Raw genomic sequence first — 23,336 nt, forward strand, 5'->3', positions numbered from 1 at the left:
TCTGTCTTTCTTACAAGGAATAAACTACATGATCATCAGTCTGTGTTTAAGGCAGCACACTCCCCAGAAACAGCATATGTAGCCATTAGCAAGATCAGACAAGTTGTCATCCGTCCTGATTCGTCTTGTTCTCTCCGCAGCCTTTGACACAGTCAACTATAAGATCCTTGTGTACATCCTCACAAATCTTGGGATTACTGGCACAATATGACAGTGGTTTGCTTCATATTGTTATCTTGAGATGGGACTACTGCAAGTTGCTCCTAGCAGGCCTTCCCCTATGTGCCATCAAAGCTCTGCAATTCATCTAGACTGCAGCTGCATAGCTTATTTCCAACCTTCTGAAGTTCTCCCATGTCACCCCAACTGCTGTGTTTCCTCCATTTGGCTCACTGTAGTGGCTCACATCAGATTTAAAACACAAGCGCTCCTAAAAAGCCATAACTGGACCAGCTCCCACATATCTAAAAGCACTAATCAAACCCCTTTCTGTATCACACTGCCTTCAAGCCTGTAATACTTCGTGACTTGAACCACCATCCCTCAGGATGCAAAGAAGACATGCATCAAGATTCTTCTCTGTTCTGGCACCCAGATGGTGGAAAGAGCTTCCACTGGTTGTCCATATAGCTGAATCACTGGCTGTCTTCAAATGAAGACTGAGGACCCACCTTTTCACTAAGTAAACACTATCTCATATATGCTTAAAAATCTTTACTGTCTTCTTTCCTCACACAAGGATATGTACTTTATGGATACTTCAAAGAACTTCTGTAAGTCGCTCTGGACAAGGGTGTTTGCCAAATGCTGTAAAATTCAATAGTAAGCCAGAGACCATTCAAATGAATACATGGGAATCAGAATATAACCTTCAACCTGCATCATCTTATTAAGCTGCATGTTCATGCACACAGTGGAAAGGAATGAAACTGTAGGAAATAAAAATGCCATTTAGGCTGTAGCATGTTGAATGATAACAGACAATATAGGATGGCTGCTACAAAGCCACCAAATACAAGGCTTTGCTGAATATGAACAAAGAACTGTGTATACTTGAATGAGGATTTCAATGCTATATATCCACTAAACTGTTACACTACAAATTCAAAGTTCTCATGACCTTAAAAAGTAGGGAAAGCAGCCAATGGTAGAAACATAGGCAATCTATATCAATGGCCCCTTTGACTAACTGAGGTTAAATATGCTTAAGGAAAATATAAAATAATTAAAAAATATTAGTCTAAATATCCTCTGCATTGTAATTTCTTACTGAGATTGTTTTTGAGTGCATAAATAATATGGATCACTAAAGGCTCACGGAGAATGTCAGATGTACCCTGTCAGTCATACACAGGAAGTGCCCAAATTCACATTATTAATATGATTGTAATGAAACGTAAGGACACAAGATGTTGTGGATCCAAGTGCGAGAGTTTTATTGAAACACGGGCAGGAAGGAGTTATGAGGTGAGTTGCTAGGGCAGTTGTTGGTGAAAAGGGAATGGCAAAGCAGAGAGTTGAGGGTACAGTCCAGCATCAAAATCAACAGGCAGAATCTGAAGTAATTCAAAGGGCTAAGAGTGAGGAGTTGTGTAGAGAGGAAGCAGAGGTCAATATCCAGGATAAACAACAAGGAATGTTTGGTATGCATGAGAATAATACAATACTCCACAAGTAGCATCTGGAAACGGGGAGGTTATAAAGGAAACCGGAATGAGAGACAGGTGTAGCCTATCAGTACTCAGGCAAAGGTGATCTTTGTCTGGGTGGGGAAAGGCTGGTGGGTTGACAGTTTTTAGTCACAGAATCCCCCTTCCGAAGAGCGGCTAGACAACCTGGCCCGAGCCCCCCTCAGCCAACCCCAGCCCCTAGGACCAGGGCGAGCCGGATGGGAGGTGTGGAAAGCCGTGATGAGTGAGTGGTCCAGAATGTTCCTGAGTGGCTCCCACAACTGCACCTCCAGCCCATACTCCTCCCAATGGATGAGGTACTGCAACCGACTGACGTCTGCAGGATTCCAGGATCTCCTGTACCACATAGGCAGGCTGACCCTCAAAACCCAGAGGGGCTGGAGGGGTAACGGGCAGAGCACGCCGAGAAGGGCCTATGGTGTACTGGCTTAAGTAACGAGGCATAGAAAGTAGAGTTAATGTGGTAGTTAGAAGAGAGTTGCACCGGGTTGACTCTCCTGAGCACCCTGAAGGGGCTGATGTAACGAGGACTCAATTTCCGGCAAGAGAACTCCAATCTCATGTTCCGAGTGGATACCCATACCTTTTGGCCAGGACAGAACATCAGTTCGGGACGATGATGGCGGTTTGCAAACCTCTGTTGTGATCGGATGGCGTGGTGTAACTGAATGTGTGCCTCCTCCCAGGTCTTGGCACTGTTATTAAACCAGAGGTCCAGTGCAAGAAGGTCTGTGGGAGTCTGTGGGAAGAAGGCTGGCTGGAAACCTAAGACACATTAAAAAGGAGTCAGTTGTGTAGAGGAGTGTTTCAGGGAATTGCGTGTATACTCTGCCCACAGTAAGTATTGTGACCAGTCTGAGTGTGTAGTGCAATACTGCCTGAGGAATCTTCCCAACTCCTGGTTAGTCCTCTCTGCCTCCCCATTGGACTGTGGGTGATTGCCTGAGGAGAGGTTGGTGAAGATATTGAGCTTCTCTCAGAACTGTCTCCAAGATGTAAATTTACATTTACATTTACGGCATTTAGCAGACGCTCTTATCCAGAGGGACTTACAAAAGTGCTTTGTCATTTACTCATAGAATATATCCAAGTACAGTATAGTAGGTTAGAATTAAACATACCAATGAACTAGAATACAGGGATGAATGCTGATAACTAGAAGTGCAAAATACATTGTTTATCTTAAACAATGATAAGTGCTATAAGCAATAAGTGCTAGAGTTTGTTAAACAACATAAACAGTGCCCTACAATAAGTACTAAATTAGTCAGTCAATAAGGGAGCAGTGTCAGTTGTCCTTTAAACATTCTGCAAATAGATGGGTCTTCAGTCTGCGTTTGAAGACTGCAAGGGAGACTGCTGTCCGGACAGCAAGCGGGAGTTCATTCCACCATCTTGGAGCCAGGACAGAAAATAGTTTCGATGCTTGTCGTCCATGAGACCTGAAGCAAGGTATTTCCAGCCGAGCCGTACTTGAGGTTCGAAGTACTCAAGGTACGGGTCGGGCTTTGACCATTGACCACATGTATGAAGGGGCTGGTCCATTTTTGGCTTTGTAGACAAGCATCAAGGTTTTAAATCTGATCTGTGCAGCTACAGGGAGCCAATGAAGGGAGCGCAGCAGTGGAGTAATGTGTGAACTTCGGAAGATTGAAGACCAGTCGTGCTGCTGCATTCTGGACAAGTTGTAGAGGTTTGATGGCTTTTAGAGGAAGACCAGCAAGTAGCGAGTTGCAGTAGTCTATCTTTGAGATCACAAGAGACTGCACAGGCACCTGGGTAGCTTCCTGTGAAAGAAAGGGATGAATCCTTCTTCTGTTACAAAGGAGGAATCTAAGACCGGGTTAGGTTAGAAACATGAGTTGAGAACGACAACTGGTTGTCCAAAGTTACGCCCAGGCTACGGGCAGTTTCGGATGGTGATACCAGGGAGTTCTCAAAGGAAACAGTGAGGTCATGGTAAGGATTGGGATTACCTGGGATGAACAGAAGCTCAGTTTTACTGGGGTTGAGTGGTGGGCTGTCATCCATGACGCAATGTCAGTCAAGCATGCCGAGATGTGTCTGGAGACCTGCGTGTCAGAGGGTGGAAAAGAGAAATAATTGAGTGTCATCAGCATAGCAGTGGTAGGAGAAACCATGAGAAGATATTACATCCCCAAGAGAACAAGTATACAAAGAGAAGAGAAGGGGCCCAATACTGAGCCTTGTTGAACACCCGTGGAGAGTCTACACGGTTTGGATGTGGATCCTCTCCATGTCACCTGATGGGATCGTCCATCCAGATAGGACTGAAACCATCTCCAAGCAGAGCCAGTCACACCAAGCCTGGAAAGAACAGAGAGAAGAATGTTGTGGTTCACTGTGTCAAAGGCTGCTGAAAGGTCTAGAAGAATCAAGAAGAACAGATGACTCTTTGGCAGCTTTAGCAGCATGAACTTTCTCAATCACCGCTATGAGGGCCGTTTCTGTAGAATGTGCCGGTTTGTAGCCAGACTGATTTGGGATCATGCAGCTGGTTCTGGGTGAGAAAAAGAGACAATTGATTATAAACTGCTCATTCAAGGGCTTTTGAGAGGAAAGAGAGAAGTGATACCGGTCTGTAGTTGGTAACGCTGGAGCTGTCAAGTGTGGCGTTCTTTAGGATTGGTACCACCCTGGCGGTTTTGCATGCAGTAGGCACGTATCCAGAAGATATGGAGTTGTTGATGATGACAGAGATGAAAGGAAGCAGATCTCTTGCGATTGTCTGGAGCAGAGCAGAAGGAATTGGATCCAGCGGACATGTAGTCAGACTGCTGGAGGTCAGGAGTTGAAGGATTTAATCTGTGGAGTGAGAAGAAAAAGAAGTCAGAGAGTTGGATGTTGGGGAATGCACGTTGGTTGGAAGGGTGGGAACAGAGGAAAATGACTGGCGGATTGCTGCATCCTTCTCAAAGAAGGTGATAAAATCCTCTGAAGTAAGAGATGGAAGGAAGGGGGAGGGGGAGGATTAAGGAGAGAAGAAAAAATAGTGAAGAGCTTGCATGAATCAGATGATGATGATTTGAATTTCTCTCTGTAGTAGGATGACTTTGCAGATGTCACTTCCAGTGAGAACTTAGAAAGGAGAGACATGTATGAGCTAAGGTCTGAATCTACGCAATATTTCCTCCACCGCCTCTCTGCAGTCCTTAGTTCTCTCCTGTGGCAGCAAAGTGTTTGTTAGCCAGGGGGCAGGTGGGGAGGACTTAGCGGGTCTAGAGGAGAGAGGGCACAGAAGATTCATTGATGAGGAGAGTGTAGAAATGAAAGGATTTGTAACTATCCAAAGAGAGAGGATTGAGAGTGAGGGTGAGGAAGGGTGGATAAAATGGTAGAAGTAAGGGAAGAGGGAGTTATGGAGTGCATATTGCGACAGAGGAAGGAGGAACATGTTGGAGAGGACTGGATGGAAAAAGAAGGAAGGGAGAGAGAGAAGGATAGAAAGCGATGGTTCGAGAGTTGGAGGGGGGTGACTGCGATGTCGGATGTTGTGGTACGGGTGAAGATCAGGTCCAGACCATTGCCCGCTTTGTGAGTCAGAGGAGAGTGATTGAGGGTGAGGTCAAATGCTGTCAACAGTGGAAGGATGCAGGAGGAATACAGCTTGTCTGATGGAAGGTTGAAGTCACCAAGGAATGGGTTTCCTTCAATGGGGAATTGACTCAGAAGGATGTTGAGCTCATCAATGAAGTGATCTAGGGAACCTGGAGGGCGGTAGATGACAATGATAAGTTTGTTGGGGAAAGACACTGTAATGGTATGACATTCAAAAGAGGAGATGGAAAGTGGAGTGAAACGCCACTCACGAGACATTAGTAAACCTGTGCCACTACCCCTGCCAAGACGCCTCGGAGAATGGGCAAATGAAAAGGCAGAGGACAGGGCAGCCGGAGTCGCCGAGTTCTCAGGGGTGATCCATGTTTGTCAGAGCCAGGATGTGGAGGGATGCTAATGCTGAGATGAAGTCAGCCTTCTGGACAGCAGATTGGCAGTTCCAGAGCCCTCCTGCCACCACTATATGTGATGGTGTGAAGCGTTGTGAGTCAGTGAGGTTGCTGAGATTGTGACGTCTATGATTGTTTCGAGGTGATCTGTGGGATATGTGGACAGGAATTGTGAAGCACATTTCAGATGCTTGATTTGTGGATGTATGAAATAAAGGATTGAGATATGAGAAGATACTTGGCTGAGTTTGTGAAGTCCTATAGCTGAGATGTAGATGAACTGATTGAGAACACCACCAAACCTCCTCCAGATGTTGATTAGGAGTCGTCCTAATTTAACTCAGTTCAATAAATGCTGAGCCGGCCCCTCAATTCACACCTAAGGTCAGAGCGAAACTACACCTGTAGTAATTACCGCTACCAAGCAACTAACAACTATATTTAGACAAGTCTTGAATTTCACAGAATCTAAGACAAAAGTAAGTGAACTCAGAGCCAACCAAATGATAATCCGAGACAAACCAAAGTACACTGAGAACCTCCGTCAGATACTACTTCCTCCAGCAAGCCAAAAATTCAGAACACAAAGGTAAATATAGCGTCTGCGGTCTCCTTCGGCAAGGGATGCAGCTCGCCAGTGGGGAGAGCTTGCGGAGCACGGGACTGAGCACGTCGGACACGACATAATATAATCCCGTACGTTGTCAGACAGGGATCCCCACCAATACTTCTTGGAAAACGTGGTGGTCCACTTAATCCCTGGGTGTCCTGTAAACAGAGACGTATGTGCCCATCTTACCAGGTTACCTCTCAGACCCATGGGTACGTATTGTCTCTCTGGAGGGAATTCTGCTGGGCTAGGATCCTTGCTCAGGGCCTACTCTAATTCCTGTTGAAAAGCCCATCGAATAGGAGCTAGGAAACTGTTCTGGGAGAATGCTCCCTGTACTCTCTGGTCTTTCCTCTTTTTCGTGTAGTGCGTCTGCCTTCCTGTTCTTAGAGCCTGGGATGTAGGAGACCAAGAATTGAAATCATGAAAAGAAATGGGTGCATCTCGCTTGTCAGTCTCTTGGCTGTCCTTAAATACTCATTTATATTTATGGTATTTAGCTGACGCTTTTATCCAAAGTGACTTACAATTATGGCTGAGTACAGCTTGAGCAATTGAGGGTTAAGGGCCTTGCTCAGGGGCCCAACAGTGGCAGGGCTTGAAGCAGCAACTGTCCAATTACAGGTCAAGTACCTTAACCACTGAGCTACAATACTCCACTTGTGATCTGTGAGCACAAAGAAGGTATGATGGGTTCCCTCTAGCCGATGTCTCCACTGCTCAATAGCCAACTTTATGGCTAGCAATTCACAATTTGCCACATCATAATTTTGTTCTGTGGGTTGGAGCTTCCTGGAAAAAAAGGCACAAGCATATAACTTGGCCGGTGATCCCTGTCTCTGGGAGAGCACTGCTCCCACTGATACCTCAGAGGCATCTACCTCCACCAAGAAAGGGCGCGCTGGATTTGGTTGGTGCAGTACCGGAGCAGAACACCCTCCTCAGTCTCTGGAAGGCCTCCTCTGCCAGTGGAGTCCATCGTCCATCTGCCTGTGGAGTCCACTAGCCTGCCCCTTGAGAAGACTAGTCAAGGGCCGAAGTTCCTAATGAATCTGTTATAAAAATTAGAAAACCCTAGGAATCTTTAAGTCCTTGATGGTAACCAGTGTGGGCCAGTCCATAACCGCTGTAACCTTCTCCGGGTTGATGGAGATTTTGCCAGGGGAGATGGCACAGCCTAAGAAGGTCAGGGACGTCCGATGGAATTCACATTGCTTAGCCTTAGCATAGAGCCTGTGTTGCCGGAGCTGGGCCAAAACAGTAGCGATGTGTTGGAGATGCTCTGATAAAGACTGGGAGTAAATAAGAATGCCATCAATGTACACGTTAAGGAACCTGTCTCTCATATCACGGAAAATCTCATCCATGAATGCCTGGAATACCGAGGGACTGTTGGCCAAGCCATAGGGCATAACCAGATACTCGTAATGCCCCTGTGCTGTGATGAATGCAGACTTCCACTCATCCCCCTCCCTTATGCAAATCAAATTGTATGCACTCCTCAAGTCCAACTTCGTGAATATAGTCGCTCCCTGCAATCTCTCATGAGTGATGGAGATCAAGGGTAGAGGGTAAGTATACTTCATGGTTACTTCGTTTAGAGCCCTGTAATCAATGCATGGCCACAGACCTCCTCCCTTCTTTTTCACAAAGAAAAATCTGGCTGCAAGGGGGGAGGTAGAGGGTTGCATAAACCCCTGCTTAAGAGCCTCCTGCACATAGTCCTCCATAGCCTTATTCTCTAGGCAAGAGAGTTTTTAGCCCCACAACCTGCTATTTATTATTTAGTGCTGCACTATACCATCTACCTAAACTCTTAACTGGTTTCTCCAACTGCACCTTCTTTCTTTGCTGCCTGTATCTGATGCCAAATCATACTATTATGCTCCAAACAACATACAAATCCAGAAATGCCTGCTGTTTGTACTGATGTATCAACTAGTTTATTTACTTGTATGCTGCCAGTTTCCACACTATCGCACTGAAAAAAGTCTTCTTCATGTGGAGGGAAGATTTTCTATATGCACAGAATCCTTTTCCTTTGGAATAAGGATACCCTCTGCTCTTCTCCACTCTTTTGGAATAATTGCCTTCTTGCAGACTGTCCATCATCTTCCACAAAAACTTCAGGTGCATTTTTATATCAAATTTCAGTTATGAATCTAAAATATTTCTCAAGTACTTGACATTATCAACCTCACTGATGATTTCATTTTAAATTTTTTTTTACCATTGTTGCATTTTTGCATCATTACCTAAAAAAGATGTAGCTGTGCCTGAGTGCTTACATGTTAGAGTGAGGATGTGTGTATTAAGTTGGCTGGTATGTTTTTGGATATTTATGGAGTGAGATAATAAATGGGGCCCAGTCTTGAACATGATGACATTTGCTTGACATTTTTTCTAAGGTGAATAGGTTCTGTTTGTCCACCTGTTATACTTATCTTTTGAGCTTTTTATGGTTTTCTTTGCAACAGCGGTGACAATAATGCATGTATTGACTGGGGATAGTATGTGCAATATGGTTTCCTAGCAAGCAAAGAACAACAGTAAAATTGGAACTTGGCAGCCCAGTTGAGAGAGAAAGCGTTCAGTTATTTGTTGCCAAAAGTATTGTACAGGTATGCAGTACCAAGTAGCGTGAAGGTAAGCATTAGTTGCATTTAGGGAGCATTGCGAGCATGTATGAGAGTCTGCAAATCCCATTTGATGCAGTTTCTTTCATGCGAGATGTGATCAGAGGAGGATTTTATATTGAATGAGTTGGGGATTGTATTGTTGGTCATGGTGAAAGTGCAGATCTTGGTCCTGAAGTTGGAACTGGGAGTAAAATTGAAATCGTTTCCCTATTTTTTAGCGGGGAGATGTATTGGTTAGTGTTGTTCATTCAGTAACACAAGACAGGTTGAAGATTCTTCACAAAGAATGGTAAAACACATGGGACTTAAATACAGAGACTAATGATGAAATAAAAGACACAGGTGAACATAATGATAGGCGGAGAAACAAACAAGGTGGTGGAACAAAATGGAACCAAAACAAGGACACATGAGTTAGCAAAAATAGGAAGTTGTCAAAACATGTGGCGTGGCCATGGGAACCGTGATGTACAATGTGACAATACAGGAAAAAAAAGTTTCTTTTTTTTCATTTAATCAAAACATACTTTCCATAAAACTGTCAGGGTTGCTGCTATTAAAAGGAATAATAAATGAAGGGAACAATAAATTCTAAATGTTATTTTTACATTGGCTATTGGGGTGTATATTTACATTGGTCATTGGGTTGTATCCAATTGATAATTTGTAATTTGAGATCATTTGTAATTGTGTGGCTAAAAATAATTGGAAAAATTAGGTGCACCTAAGTATTGTCTTTCAAATCAGTGGATTTTGTAGATAGAGGAGAATGTTGTCAGCATATAGACTTAATTTTATGATGAGTCCTATTAACTTTAATCTGAATATGTTTGATGTATTGTGGTAGATAGTGTTTTGATGAAGATGGTAAAGTGGATGGATAGAGTGGACAGTCTTATCCCTTTACTGATGGTCCATTATTTAGTAATAGTGGCCATTGGTGAATTGGGTAATACCCTAACCCTTTTGATGAACTTCTCCAAATCCAGATATGTATGTAATATAGTAACATCATATTTAGATTATACCATCAGAGCTAGATTATACCAACCAATATAAGATAGGTCATAAAACAAACAAACAAAAAAAGCCCCCCCCCCAAAAAACAGAAGTCCAGCTAATTATTCCTGCTGCTTATTAGCAGCATCAAAATAGGATAGCAGACAGATCCAAAAACATTACCGAAGCAATTTGTATTTGCATTTCATCAGGTTAAATGTTGAAATATAGCCTAAGTGGAACAAAGTATATTTTCTTCTATTTATTTTTTACTTTGATAACATTTTTGCCTTTTGTGCTGTTAAGTTACTGTGCTACTGCAGAATCTTCATTCACCACTAGGATAGTTCCTTTTCAGGTGCTTGAGCAGGCACATCATACTTCCATGGAAAGCTAGCTTTTTTTTTTTTAATTTTGCATGACTTATGAAATATAGTTAATAATAATAATATATTTTATTTATAAATGACTTTCAGAATACTATTTGCCCTCTAATAAAATGCTCCCAGACCTTTATCTTTTTGATTGTTCAGGTTAAGTCTTTAATTCACTCTTGGTTTAATGCTGCTTAAAAAGTAAAACAACCAAGAAAATATTTGTAGACAGTTTTTTTTTTTTTTTTTTTTTTTTTTTTTAAATAGTTGATTTTGTTGATAATGTTGAGTAATTTATTGAACCGGAAACCACCTTATTACTAGTCAAGTACCTTAATCACTGAGCTACCACTGCCCTGGTTTTAGAGTGCCTTTTGTGTTTTACTTTGAAGATGCATATTGAATTTGGTAGTGCACTGGTTGGAAGACTTGGAAAGTAGAATAATCTGCCAATGCTGGATACCCATGTTTGTTATGAAGTTTGAGATCGCAAATTTTTAAAAATGGAGGATCACATGTATTAAATAAGTACAAGAATAAGCAAGTGAGGTGGAATCCTCATTGCCAAAGAAGCAAAAACATGAAGAAGCAAAATGAAAGCGGAAAAACGTGATGACAGAAAACAAGTATAAACATTGATGTGTCCTTTCTCAGATGGAAATCGCTGATGTGGGACAGATGTTTTCAGAGTGATGCCGAAGTTGCCTGTTTTCTTCTGGACAGGTAAACCAGCGTACCAGTGTAAATGCAATTAGCTTTTTTCATAGCTTTAGCTAGAACATGGCCCTGTGTTAATGTTGAAACATATCTCATTGTTACCAGGATTGTAATTTTACATTTATGCACCAAAACTAGAATTTATCTTGGGTTAAAAAAGCCCAGGGTGACATTATCCAGGTCAGCCTACAGTTGATGAAAGTTATTGCTAATAAAAGTTTTAAAAAATAAATAAACAAAAGCTTTGGTGCTTAAATCTCTAACCTGTGTTATGTCTTTGTGTAGTTTATCTGGTCTTTCACTTTACAAATTGAGGGGAAAAGAACTTTCCTGCTAATGCTAGCTTGCAATCAGACAAGCCATCTAGAATAAAACAGCTTTTTAATAATCACTTTATTAATATGATCATGTATTACTGTGCAAAGCAGCTAGCTACCCATAATAATAAAGCACTACCACAATGTGGAACAATTAACAATTTTATTGCTATCTTGCAGGGAAAATATAAACTATAGTTTACAGGCTGATTAACTAAATAAAATGTCAAGGTTACTTTCGATAAATATTTTAACAGTTGATATATGGCTACACAGTGCGGAAGACATTTGGAAATAGTTTGTCACCTGACTGCCACCATCTACAACATGCTTAGAGAGGGACTGGCGAGGGATGGGGTATTCACTTGGTTCTTATCTTGCAGCCACCACTAGATGTCATGATCTTTTCACACTGCCCCAATTATATATGGAACATTGTGGAATTTATGAAGTACCCATATAAAAACACAAAAACCTTGAATTCAAAACAGTGTAAAATAATGATACTTTTGTCCTTTCTTTATAAATGCCCTAATATTGAACTGTTCTTTGGTTTGTAGTTTGTTAGGTTTTTTTTGGGGGGGGGGGATAAAGTGTAACTTTAATAATCCAGTGGTACTGTGTTGTTGAGTCTTGGTTGTGAATTTATCCACCATGCTAGTTATAACCCTCCTCCAGAGAACATATGGTTATAAGATAATATCTTAACAATGTTCACTTGAGTTTAACAGTGGTTCTTATTCTGGAACTCTTTTCCCAGTTGTCAGTATTTGGCACCAGCAGAATGTTTTTACTTAGCTAGAAAAAGATAACACCAAGGTGTTCAGATGTGCTTGTGGCAACTTTTTTTGTGAGTGGTCATGCTTCACTTTATAAATAAGTCCTTATTTGTTGCTTATTTTATTAGAGCTTATTAAATCTGATCAAATCTATCTTAATTCTGCTTTTCTTAATTCTGCTTTTATTTTCCTGTTAGGCTTCAGGATATCAATGATTGCCATTAAATTTCCTCATGGTATCATGTTGACTGGCACAAGCTGCTCTTTCTAGGGACGCCTCTCCCTAGGTGATTTCTGTCTTGCCTTGGGGATGTTAGTTTTTATTGAAGTTAATAATGTTTGACCCCACATTCTTCTTCCAAAGATCTCCATAATTAAAGCAGCATTCTTCCATCTGCAACATTGCTCTTCTGCATCCATCTTTCAGTTTTCATGATTCAGTTAAGTCCATGAAGTCATCATTTATTTTCTAAATTATTGCAATTCTTTATTTTCTGGACTTCTTGCTAAATTCTACAATGTATAGCAATACATATGTAATTCAGCAGTCAGACCAATAACTTGAACAAAATCTTGCACACATTACTCCTGTTCTCTTTCAACTACAGAGTGTTTTGTATTTAAACGCCTTGTCATCATGTACAAACCACTGAATGTTTGGACTCCTACCTCTTTAAACTTCATCCTCTATATACCAACCCATTCACTTATATCCCATCGCTCTAGATTATTTTCCATTCCATATACTAAACTGTCACTATGGGAGTGCTACTGCTCCCATCTTTGGAACATCCTTTTTTTTAAAAAAATATCTTGGCAGAGCTCAGCATACAAATTGACTAGTCAGATACAGCTGGAGAGTCCCTGGTGGCCATGCTGGTCTGACGGGCACATGAGCAGGAATTTTAGCATTAAGAATATACCATCAGTTATAATAATAATGATGATAATAATAATAATAATAATAATAATAATAATAATAATAATAATAACAACAATAATATATAGATAGTATAATAACAAGAATATACTATCAATTGTTAATAATAACAATAATAATAGAATACAGAGAACTAGCTAAAATGGCTTAGCTAAAAGAAGAGAGCCAGAAAGTAGAAGGCATGAGGTCTTCCTGAGATATTAGCTCCCCTCTACTCTAATTCTGTTTGTTTGAATATATCAGATTAACACAATGATTTAAGGGGACATCTGAATTTGGTGGGAATTCTCACTGGTGACAATTACGCATTTTGGAGGTTTATTAGTGGACTTCTAATGCATATTGAATTCTTTGGTTATATCAGCATAGCAAAGTATAATGTTGAGAAACAATGCACTGTAGTCTTAATTACTCAACTAGAGAACTAGAGACTTGTTGCCTATAAGTAGAGAAGCTATATATTTTAAGTTTGAATATCACTTAGAAAAGTATAGAATGATTGTAAAAGAAAAAGCCCAGCAGGAGAGCCAAAGTGTATGACCACATAAATCTGTGCAGACAGTGAGAGACGTTGCCCATTTATTTAGTGCTTTTCTGCAGGAAGGCAAGTGCAGCAATGCCCTTTGTCATCTCCCTCCTCAATTGTGTAGCTGAATTGTGACAGTTTGACCCCATCACCAGGTTTGGGTGATTAATGTTTCTGTTTTCTTATAAGTTTTTCGTGTTGTATTTTTGCCTGTTTTATAGTCTCCAATCTCTTCTTTTAACAACAGATGGAGAGTGAGAAGAAGAGGAGAAAGTACTCCACCAGTAGCAATGACTCTGACACCACTGACAGTGAGTAGCCACTGAGTAGAAAAAAGTTTGGGGCAGGGAGGAGTGGGTGTGCACAGTACGGGCAGGGAGGAGTGGGTGTACACAGTACACGACATGTTGCCATTGAACCTAATTAGTTTGGAATGACTCATTAGAGTTCTAGTCACTAAACAGGAGAAAAACAGTGGCAGCCACTACATTTAGCAGCCAAACAGAAAACAAACAAGTAGAACCAACACAGTCCCTTGAGATCTCCCATCCTCTCTTCTCCTCATTTTAGTTGTCTGTTACTGTTTGATTTGTCATCACTTTTTATTCTTTGTGTAATTTTTGTGTAACTTTTTTCCCCTTTTTCATCATCCCCCATATCCTATTCCCTGCTCCTTTTTAGTCCTTTTTTCCTTTAAATTGTCTTGGTGGTGTCCATATTCCTTTCGTAGTTCCTTAGTTACAATGGTGGTCCTTAGATCAGTAATGTTACAGTGTACCTATATTTTGAGTTTATTGCATTTCTTGAAAAAGTCTGGTTAGGATTCTGGTTAGGTTTTCCTTAGCCTTTAGACATATTGGACAATTTTGTGGCTCAGAGATTAATGGTACTTAACTATGATGAATAAAATATTGCAGCTTTAATTTCTTGAAAGGCTTTGTTCTAAAACGAGGGTTGGTGTAGCTGGATATGTGGTGATGGTATTTCTGTGAGTAGTATAGTGTTTGGAGTACTTTTAAATGTTTACTTTTTAGTATTAAAGATATAACATTATTGTTTACAGTATAACAGTGTACATTGGTGCTTCCCATTCTCATTTATCAAGAACCCATGAGCTGTATATTTTTGTGTTTTTCGTATTATTTTCCTTTCCATTTCCTATATTTTTATTCTATTTCATATTTTCCCTGTACGTTTCCTTGTAAGTTGTTTCCACTTACATTTGTGTGGCTTTATGTTTCAAAAATAGATTTGTCCATTTGTATAGTCGTGGCCAAACGTTTTGAGACTGACACACACATTTTGGTTTTTACAAAATTTACTGCCTCAGTTTTGTCAGATGTTTATATGGTATACTGAAGTACAATTGTAAGCATTTCATAAGTGTTTTGAAATTTTTTTTATTGACAAATGCATCCAATTTAAGTTGCATCCTCTTTAGAAGACGGTCCTGGTGCTTGCTTGACTTTCTTGGGTGCCCTGAAGCCTTCTTTACTGCAATTAAATGTCTCTCCTTGAAGTTCTTGATGATTCAATAAATGGTTGATCAGCTGCCTTGTCCTCGTTAACATTTTCTCCTGAGCTAATGAGAAGATCACTGAAATTATGTTAGCAGGACTGAAATGCAGTGGCTGGAATGCAGTAATTTTTGTGATTAAGTTAATTTTCATGGCAAGGAATGACTTTGCAATTAATTGCAATTCATCTTCACAATCTAGAGTTAATGCAAATTGCCACCATAAAAACTGAAGCAGCAAACTTTGTGAGAACCAAAATTTGTGCTAGTATCAAAACTTTTGGCCACGACTATTTCTCTTAATTCTTTAGAATTAAATTTTTAATTATTATTTCATTAATGATTTGTTACTTCAGTCTCGACTCATAAAAGTTGCAAGTTCGATGTGATTATTTCTCGCCTACCTGAAAATAGAAATCCACTCTTCCTAATAATACTAATAATAATGCTTGCTAATAATATGCTAATAATGACCAGAAGCTTCAAATCCACAGACATGAAGCTATATCAAAACAATAAAACAATTAACCCCAAAAAGATTTGTGGTAAACTCAAATAAGTAATTCTGAGTGTGGCTAAACATAGAGGGAAAGTAAAAAAAAATATGGGACTAACTATGGCTGAGCAAGCTACTTGGCAGAAGAGAGGAAGGAATGAACTAATTAAATGCATTGACATTACAGTAACTCAGTACCAACTGATAGCATAATAGAACATGCAGGCCTTAGGCTTCTATGGATTCAACTGGGCTGAGTCGTCTGTTGGAGTGCAGAGTCCCCTTTCTCTCACGTTGCTTGTTCAAAAGTCTGAAATGCAATGTGGGGCTGATGGATAATGAAACAACCCAGCTTTCTTTGATACACTGGACTTGATACCCAAAGCTGGCTCAGGCAGAGAGCTATCTGCCTTTGTGTGTAGGCCCTTCTAGAAGAGAGCAGAAGTCTTGGTAACCATTAGAGATGAACTAATTGCAGTTTTCTTGGCTGATTATGATTTCTGATTTTTTTAACATATGACTGGCTAAAATACATTTCTAAGGATTATAAATGACAGGATCTAGAAACTTTTCTTTTAATGGAAACTTCTTTCATCTCAATGTAAACAATTTCACTAGGTTATAGAACAAACCTTTTCTTTTCATAAACCTCCAAATAAAATATAGATCAATATCTTTACTTTTCCAAAAGGGAATGTGGTGCACCTGGTTTAAAAAAATAAATAAATATGACAGCAACATAAAGGCCTAATGCAGTCATGTGTGGCTGTTTGTGCTGCTATTGCCCTCTTGTAGTATAAATGTGTAAATGTGACCTGTACAGAGTCTGTTATATGAGACTGATCACCCATTCACCAGTTATGACCAGTCACACAGAAAATTGGCAGATTCAAGACAATAGCCGATTGATCAGTGAATCTTGACTAATAGTGGTTCTTTAGGTTGTTCTTGTCTTGAAGATTCTAGAACTGAATAATCACTGGCTGATTAATCCCTTATCACTGGCAGTCTCTATCAGCACAAAAAAACAGGGATGCTCACAATTAGGCACAACAATGTGGTAATCAGCAAATTCCACCAAATATGCACTAAAAAATAAGAAATTAACCTTCTGAAGTCTAAGGGCATTTTCTCTGTTTTTGCACATTTTCTTAAATTCACTTTAAAGGTTCTTTCTTGTTGCATGATACCCATATGCTACATAACAAATCGTTCAGACTAATCTCAGCGCTTTTCCTAATGAGGTACCATTTGACTTAGGGCACTGCATAAAGAAATAATATGGCCATAAATCTGAAAATATGAGGTCCAATTTTAGAAATGTATCATATTTCATTTGAAATACCTTTTACTTGTGTGAATCCACTGTTTTGTTGTTTGAAATAGGTTTACCAAAGTGTTTGGTTCACAAAAGCAGTGAAATATATGAATGAAGTAGTATAGAAATATGTAATAAATGCTTAAAATGACAGTACAATTATTTACTGAGTAAAAGTGTGGTCTGTCACACTATTTTCACCAAATCTTAGATGAACTGAAATAAAATGTGACTGAAAAATGACTTTATATTACATATCAAACTTTGTGTGTAAGTGAAAAATGAGCAATACAGCTATAACAAAAAATGGGGAAAAAAACCAAAGGTCTCAGCTGTACAGAACAGGATTCAGTATGGAAAAAACATATCCAGTCATCTATAGTATACTAGCTTACTTTCACACAAAAAAAATTGACAAAGTAAACTTTTACTAATGGACAGTCAATTTTGTCAAAGTAATGACTACAGTATTAGAAATCAGTTTCACAACTTTTGCTCAGAAGCAGCATTTAGGTTGATGGCAACACCAGAGGCAGCACCTCACCTGGACTCGTGAGATTTCTAACTAGATCTAGAATCATGCAGACTGGCAACATGTGGCATGGTCTGATGAGACATGGTACCAATTGTTTCATGCTCATGTTTGTGTGTGGCATAGAACCCCATGAAACCATGGGCTCCAGTAGTCAAGAAGACTCTATGCAAGCTGGTGGTGGTTCGATACTGGTGGTGTGTGTGTTCTTATGACATGGGTTTGGTTCACTGGCCCATCTAAACATCATTGACTGATGTACACTACGTTTCACTGCTTGATGACAATTTGCAGCCCTTCATGGACTTCATTTACCTTCACTATGATGGGATATTCAGGAATAATGCACTGGGTATGCTGGAGAGCTAGTAAAAGGGCAAAAGCTTAAAGATTTTTTTTTTTTTTTAAATTTAACTGTATTTGCCCAAATGTTGGCAGAAAAGAACATATGGGGTGGTCTAAAACAAGAGAATCTTGTTAGAGTAACAATGCTCAAGTGCCACTGGCATTAGCCTCCAGCTTGAATGGCTTGGTGAATTCAGAAAGTGGTGCAATAAACAGCAGACCTTTTACTGTGTCAAAAGCAGAAAAAAAGTAACGTCTGTAGTAACCTGCCAATCTGAGAAGTTTTCTTTTGGCACACCCAGAAACTGAAATGTATGTAAATACATTCTAATGTACAAATTGAGCTTGTCCTGCAATACAAAACTGAAAACCAGAATGCCGTTCATTACCAAAATAACGTGGCATATTTATATTTATCTAATTTTTGGCTTGCTAATAAATTTTGTTAGTAGCCTGTAATGTGGCCCTTAGGTTTGTGGAATAACTTTGTTTTAGAATACAGGATGTCAATTACAGTCAAAATTTATTTTAAACAGTGTCGAGGAAAAACTCCCTAGAGCATGAGGAAGAAACCTTGAGAAGAACAAAGACTCAGAGCTGGGGGCATCCTCCTCTGGCCAATTGTGCAACAGCAAACTTGTTCACATATACGTATCATGAAATTATATGTGAGTATTGCCAGTCCTGTAGCATTTTTAAGGAATAAAGATCAAAGGCAGAGTTTAGTATTGTTTAAGTGTTGTAGTATTGTAAACCACCCAAACATGTTTATATTTACATTAGCCATATTTGGTCGATGCCCTTAAAGAAGTGCTTTATCTCTATAAAAGAAGTGCAAAGTCTCAAAAAGACAAACTCATACTAGTGTAAATAGGTTATTGCCAATAATTCTATCAAGGTAAACTACGTAAGAAAAGAGTATGTTTTGTTTTTTGTTTTTTTGTTTTTTTTAAGTTTTCTTTTGTTTTTTTAGTGATTTTTAAATTGGTGTCCGAGCTGTATGGATAGCCAGGGGAAGTTAATTTCTTCACATAGGTGCCAGGACAGATATAAGTCTTGATATGTCTTCTTCATTACTTTACAGATAGTTCATATAAAACTGTATTAGAAGCCTAAAAGGAGAGTTGTGCAAATCAGGGTTTGATGAGTACCTATAGATACATGTGAGCTGGTTTGTGCTTTGTAGGTGAACATCTACAGGGACTTGGTAGAGGGATTGCAGCAAGGGGTGATGTTGGTGAATGTTCTCTTTTTTCACCTGGAATGAACACACTTATGCAAAGACAGAGAATTTCAGGATGAAAAGTGATTTTGGGGGGGGGGTTGTCGTTAAGGGAGAGAAAGAGGGATCAGTGAGAGGAAGAAAAAAATAAATATAAGGGAAAGGAAAAGTCTAGATGAGAAAATTCATCTAAGGTTTTCTGCAGGATGACATGGCTCGTTGGAATTCCCTTGGCTCATTCCAGGCTGAAGGAAAGTTTGGAAGTCTTCTGCTTCAGAGTCTGTGGATTCTGCATAAAAAACAAATGAAATCTTTAGAGAAACATAGAAGTGTCAGTCTCACTATACAAGTATATCCCCTCCGTGCGTCTTACGCATTGCTTTTTAGCCTCTTTGATTGCCCACAGGTGTAAGTCATTGGACATGCCCAGCTGTGCATGGTTTGGTCAACCTACCCATCAGCCAAATGTGCTGGATAGCTTACAGTGGTGCTGAACCGGTGTGTGTGTGTGTGTGTGTGTGTGTGTGTGTGTGCAGGTGGTTCAGCACCTAGGGGGCTATGGGGTGGCTCAGACAACCCCCCCGGCTTTCCTGTCTGGTACTGAAGGTTACTGAACAGATCTGAATTACCTAGTCAACCAACTGAATTAAGGCTACCAAGGAATTAGCTATCTTAATAAATGTAATCTCTTTTGAAAACAGCTGTGAGCTAAAAACAAGAACGTCACGTAAGTAAATTAATTATTTAATGTTCAAGTATAGCTATATAGTTCTTGCAGCTTATTAATTTGAATAGTTAGCTAACTTAGCAAGATGGGCAGTGCAATTAGACCAGTGCAACTTTCCACTTTCATCTTTTTGTAAAGTTAACTAGCTTACTAGTACAATGCAATAAGCTAATAAAAACCTAAAGCAAAATGAACTAACATGAGTTGCATTACAATTGCTCTATTAATTCTTTGAGAAGTAGACTACTTTAGAATTTGGCCATTTAATGGAGCTTTCACTTGGTAGGAAGTGAAAAATGTTCAGACTGAAGGGAACTTCATACTGGGAGTAGTGAATAACAGTTTATCACTATGCAGGAATTTGACATGAAAATACCCAACATTCATTGCATGCATCAACAGGATTCTTTGGTGAATTTAACCTGCTGGCTGGCTGATTATCACAGAGCATATTGTGAATATTTTTCATGAATTGTGAATATTTGAGTTCATGTGTATGTATGTGCATGTGTGTGCTATTAATATTTCATAAATATTTGCTGAAAACTATCAATGATGTAACATCATCAGAATGGTCTACTGGAAACATAATTTACTTTAACTTTTTCCTAGTTACCTAATGTTAATTATCCTGAAGAAAATATTGTCTATGGCAAGCTGTTCAGCTAACATGAAACCAGTATAGGGTCAATTTTACATAAACGGTAGTTTTATTAAAATAAAAGCCAATAAGAAATGTACAACCAAATCCATAATGCCTTCCAGCCAGTTTAATGTGATGTTAACAGCTAATTGTCACGGAATGCTCCTTCCCCCCATGAGTCACGTGGTATGGCCTGCCACATGCAGGGGGTTTCATGATTGTCTAATTCGTAACCAAGCCCACCTGCGATAGCACACACCTGCAGAGGGTTTAGTGTTAAGTGTTTGTCTGTATTTAAACCCCTGTTAGTGTGTGCTCCCTTGTTGGTCATTGTCTATGCAGATGTTGCTGTCAATGTTTATGTAGTGGTAACATTAATTTGTGTAGCCACCTTCAATATTTGTATAATCCTTGTTAATGTTAAGTGTGTATTCATGTTCATCTTTAATGTTAGGTGTGAGTCCCACTGTTGTCATCTATGTCGTGTTAATAAACGTCTGTCGAGGGAGTCTGTGCGTCCTGCGCTGTGCCCTGCGGCACTCGGTCCGTCACCACTAATAGTGAGGTGTTATCACATTTCCTCATCTATAAATTTCGATTTCCAGCATATTTTACCACATTTTGTCCTCATGTTGTTCACACTGCTCCATAAAACATACCACCAGAACTTTTGATGTAAGAAGCAGATGTATTTAAAAGGCACATTTTTTTGTTCATTTTGAATGATCATGAAGGCAGACCTTCCAACTGTAATAGTAGGACTACATGAAGAGGAAAATGACTTGCTTGAGCATGATCTCAGAATTCCCTGAAACTTTGCGAAAAAATGCATATTTAGGTATTACAGAGGAAGAAACTAAACAGATATAGACTTAGGAGAGATACAATTTTGATGCTCTGCCATGTTTTATAATACTGAAGACGAACTGAAGTTATCAATGCATCTCAGCCATGAGATTCTCATGTTGGTGATGGGGTTCTGATTAAAAATTGTTTTTACTAAAGGTTTTAGTTCTGTCTCGTAAGAAAGTCTTATGGGGAACAGAATATCTGTGGAGGCAGTATGTCCGACAGCCCCACCATAATCAGTATTTAAAGTCCTAAAATAAGCAACGCTGTGACTATCTGATGTCCTGCATCTTCCCCCACCAGTAAACCCAGACCATCTAGGTGTCAAATCACTGATTGGAATGTGAGGGACCTTCAATAACCACCATCAAGCATACTACTACTGTTCTTAGAAAAGCTATAATTCCAAAATTTAATTGTTTTAACTTAGACTGATGGAATTTTTACACAGAATTTTCCTTGCACATCTCAAGGATGCAGATGACTTCTTTTTTTTTTTTTTTTTTTTTTGTTATTTTTATTCCTATAGTTATCAACATGTGAAACAAGGAAAATTCTGTGAAATAATTTGAAAATGTAGAAATTTCTGAGAATTATGCACAGTGCCACCCAGCAACTGAAATGACAAATGTATAATGGCATGTTTCTGCTTTTGCAGGTATAATGATCAACAAGTAATAACAAAGGTTTAACTTTGTATTCACTATGACCAAGTTGTGTTACAAGATCAGGTAATGTCAGGTTAGGCTAATGTGACCTCTGAATTACAGAGTTTTCTTATTTAATTTTGGAAACTTGTTTGAACTGTTTGAAAAAGTTAGGTGGAGGGAGGTTAGGTGGTTTGCATAAAAAGAAAAATAAGAATTTTTAAAGAAACAGAGAACCTTATCTTTAATGCGGTATGCATTTCTTAAATAGGTTAAATGATTTTATAATCAATTGGAAGCATCAGTACAGCTTTTTCTAATCACTAACTTTCCAGAGCAGCTCATCAGCATTCAATTTCTTTGTTCTGTTTGGCATTGAAGCCACTTACAGCAGCAATTTGGATTGACCGAGATTTTCCTGGTATTACAATAAGGGGATCAACTCATGCATTGATGCCTTATATAAATGATATTTTATTTGTAGCTGAGCCAGTTGATTCACTACCTTCCCTTCTTTTAAATAATTTTATGTTGTTCTAAATTATTTGGCTACAAGGTAAATCAAAAACTCCTCCCTTAACCCTTTTGCATATTTTTGCATAATATACATGAAATGAACTCTCTACTGCAAATTAATTATTTACTGTAGTCAATTACATTAAAGGTCCAACTGAAAAATTTTTAAACACTTAAATGTTGTTTGTAAGACTTTTATTTGAAATGGCGGGGGGGAAGGCCCCACATGCATCTAGGAAGATTACAGCTTCTGACAGTTAGAGCCTTACCCGTAACCCAGCTTCTGGGAGTTAGAGCATGTTTTATTATTATTTTAATCACAGGCATTTGGCTCACTGGTCAGTCCCACTTGAAAGAGGTTTCCATGGTATGGCATTGCACTTTGTGTATCAGCTTCACTCCCACTTCATACTATAAATTTGTTGCAACATTCCAGTTGAATTAGTCCTCTAATATATAGTACATTCAGAGTACATTCAAAGATATGTATTAGGAATTTTCGTATTGTATGCAAGGAATTGATAAGTAGTAGGCTAAGATTTTTCAGAAGATTACAAAAATGTCTAATAAGACACTTTATGATTCTGCATTGATTTTACTGGATACTGTGTAGATTATATTGGCATGGTCCTATAGATTCACCAGAATGCTTGCTGTGTCAGACTGGGGGAAGCATTTTGGTACATGTCCTTTTTGGCTAGGCCTAAGTTTAGTGATTATGCCTTAGGCCTAGTCCACAATTATATGAGTATTTGGGGGGAAAAAAAATTTGTGTTATTACTAGCATTAATACTAGCATTTTCAGTCCATTATTCTCAGAAGTTCCCTGTTCATAATAAAACACCAAAAACGATGGAAGAGGTGAATGGTGAGCATAAGCAAGTTTCTGACTCCTATGTATTTTCTGCCATGGTACTTTGTTTACACACTGCAGTTGCATGCAGTGTAGCAGCCAACATGTAGAG

At 39.2% G+C, this 23,336-nt stretch overlaps 1 protein-coding gene across 30 annotated transcripts in view; it reads left to right on the forward strand.

The window, feature by feature from the left end:
* Nucleotides 1-23,336, forward strand: part of jade2 (jade family PHD finger 2) — an 80,016-nt gene that overhangs the window by 12,974 nt on the left and 43,706 nt on the right. For 8 of the 30 annotated variants that reach the window (XM_081719149.1, XM_081719150.1, XM_081719134.1 and 5 more), the window contains exon 1: nt 13,809-13,871. Coding sequence is in view for 15 of the 30 variants with exons in the window: in XM_081719131.1 (XP_081575257.1) it covers nt 13,808-13,871 (64 nt within the window). In the remaining 15 variants the exon portion in view is untranslated. Of the gene's footprint in view, nt 1-10,935; nt 11,005-12,291; nt 12,382-13,634; nt 13,722-13,807; nt 13,872-23,336 lie in introns of those variants that run through there. The other 22 variants (XM_027008339.3, XM_081719151.1, XM_027008349.3 and 19 more) reach the window with 9 other exon arrangements.

Source organism: Electrophorus electricus, chromosome 8 (genome assembly GCF_041902795.1).
Source record: "Electrophorus electricus isolate QZ-2024a chromosome 8, ASM4190279v1, whole genome shotgun sequence".
NCBI classification, from domain to species: domain Eukaryota; kingdom Metazoa; phylum Chordata; class Actinopteri; order Gymnotiformes; family Gymnotidae; genus Electrophorus; species Electrophorus electricus.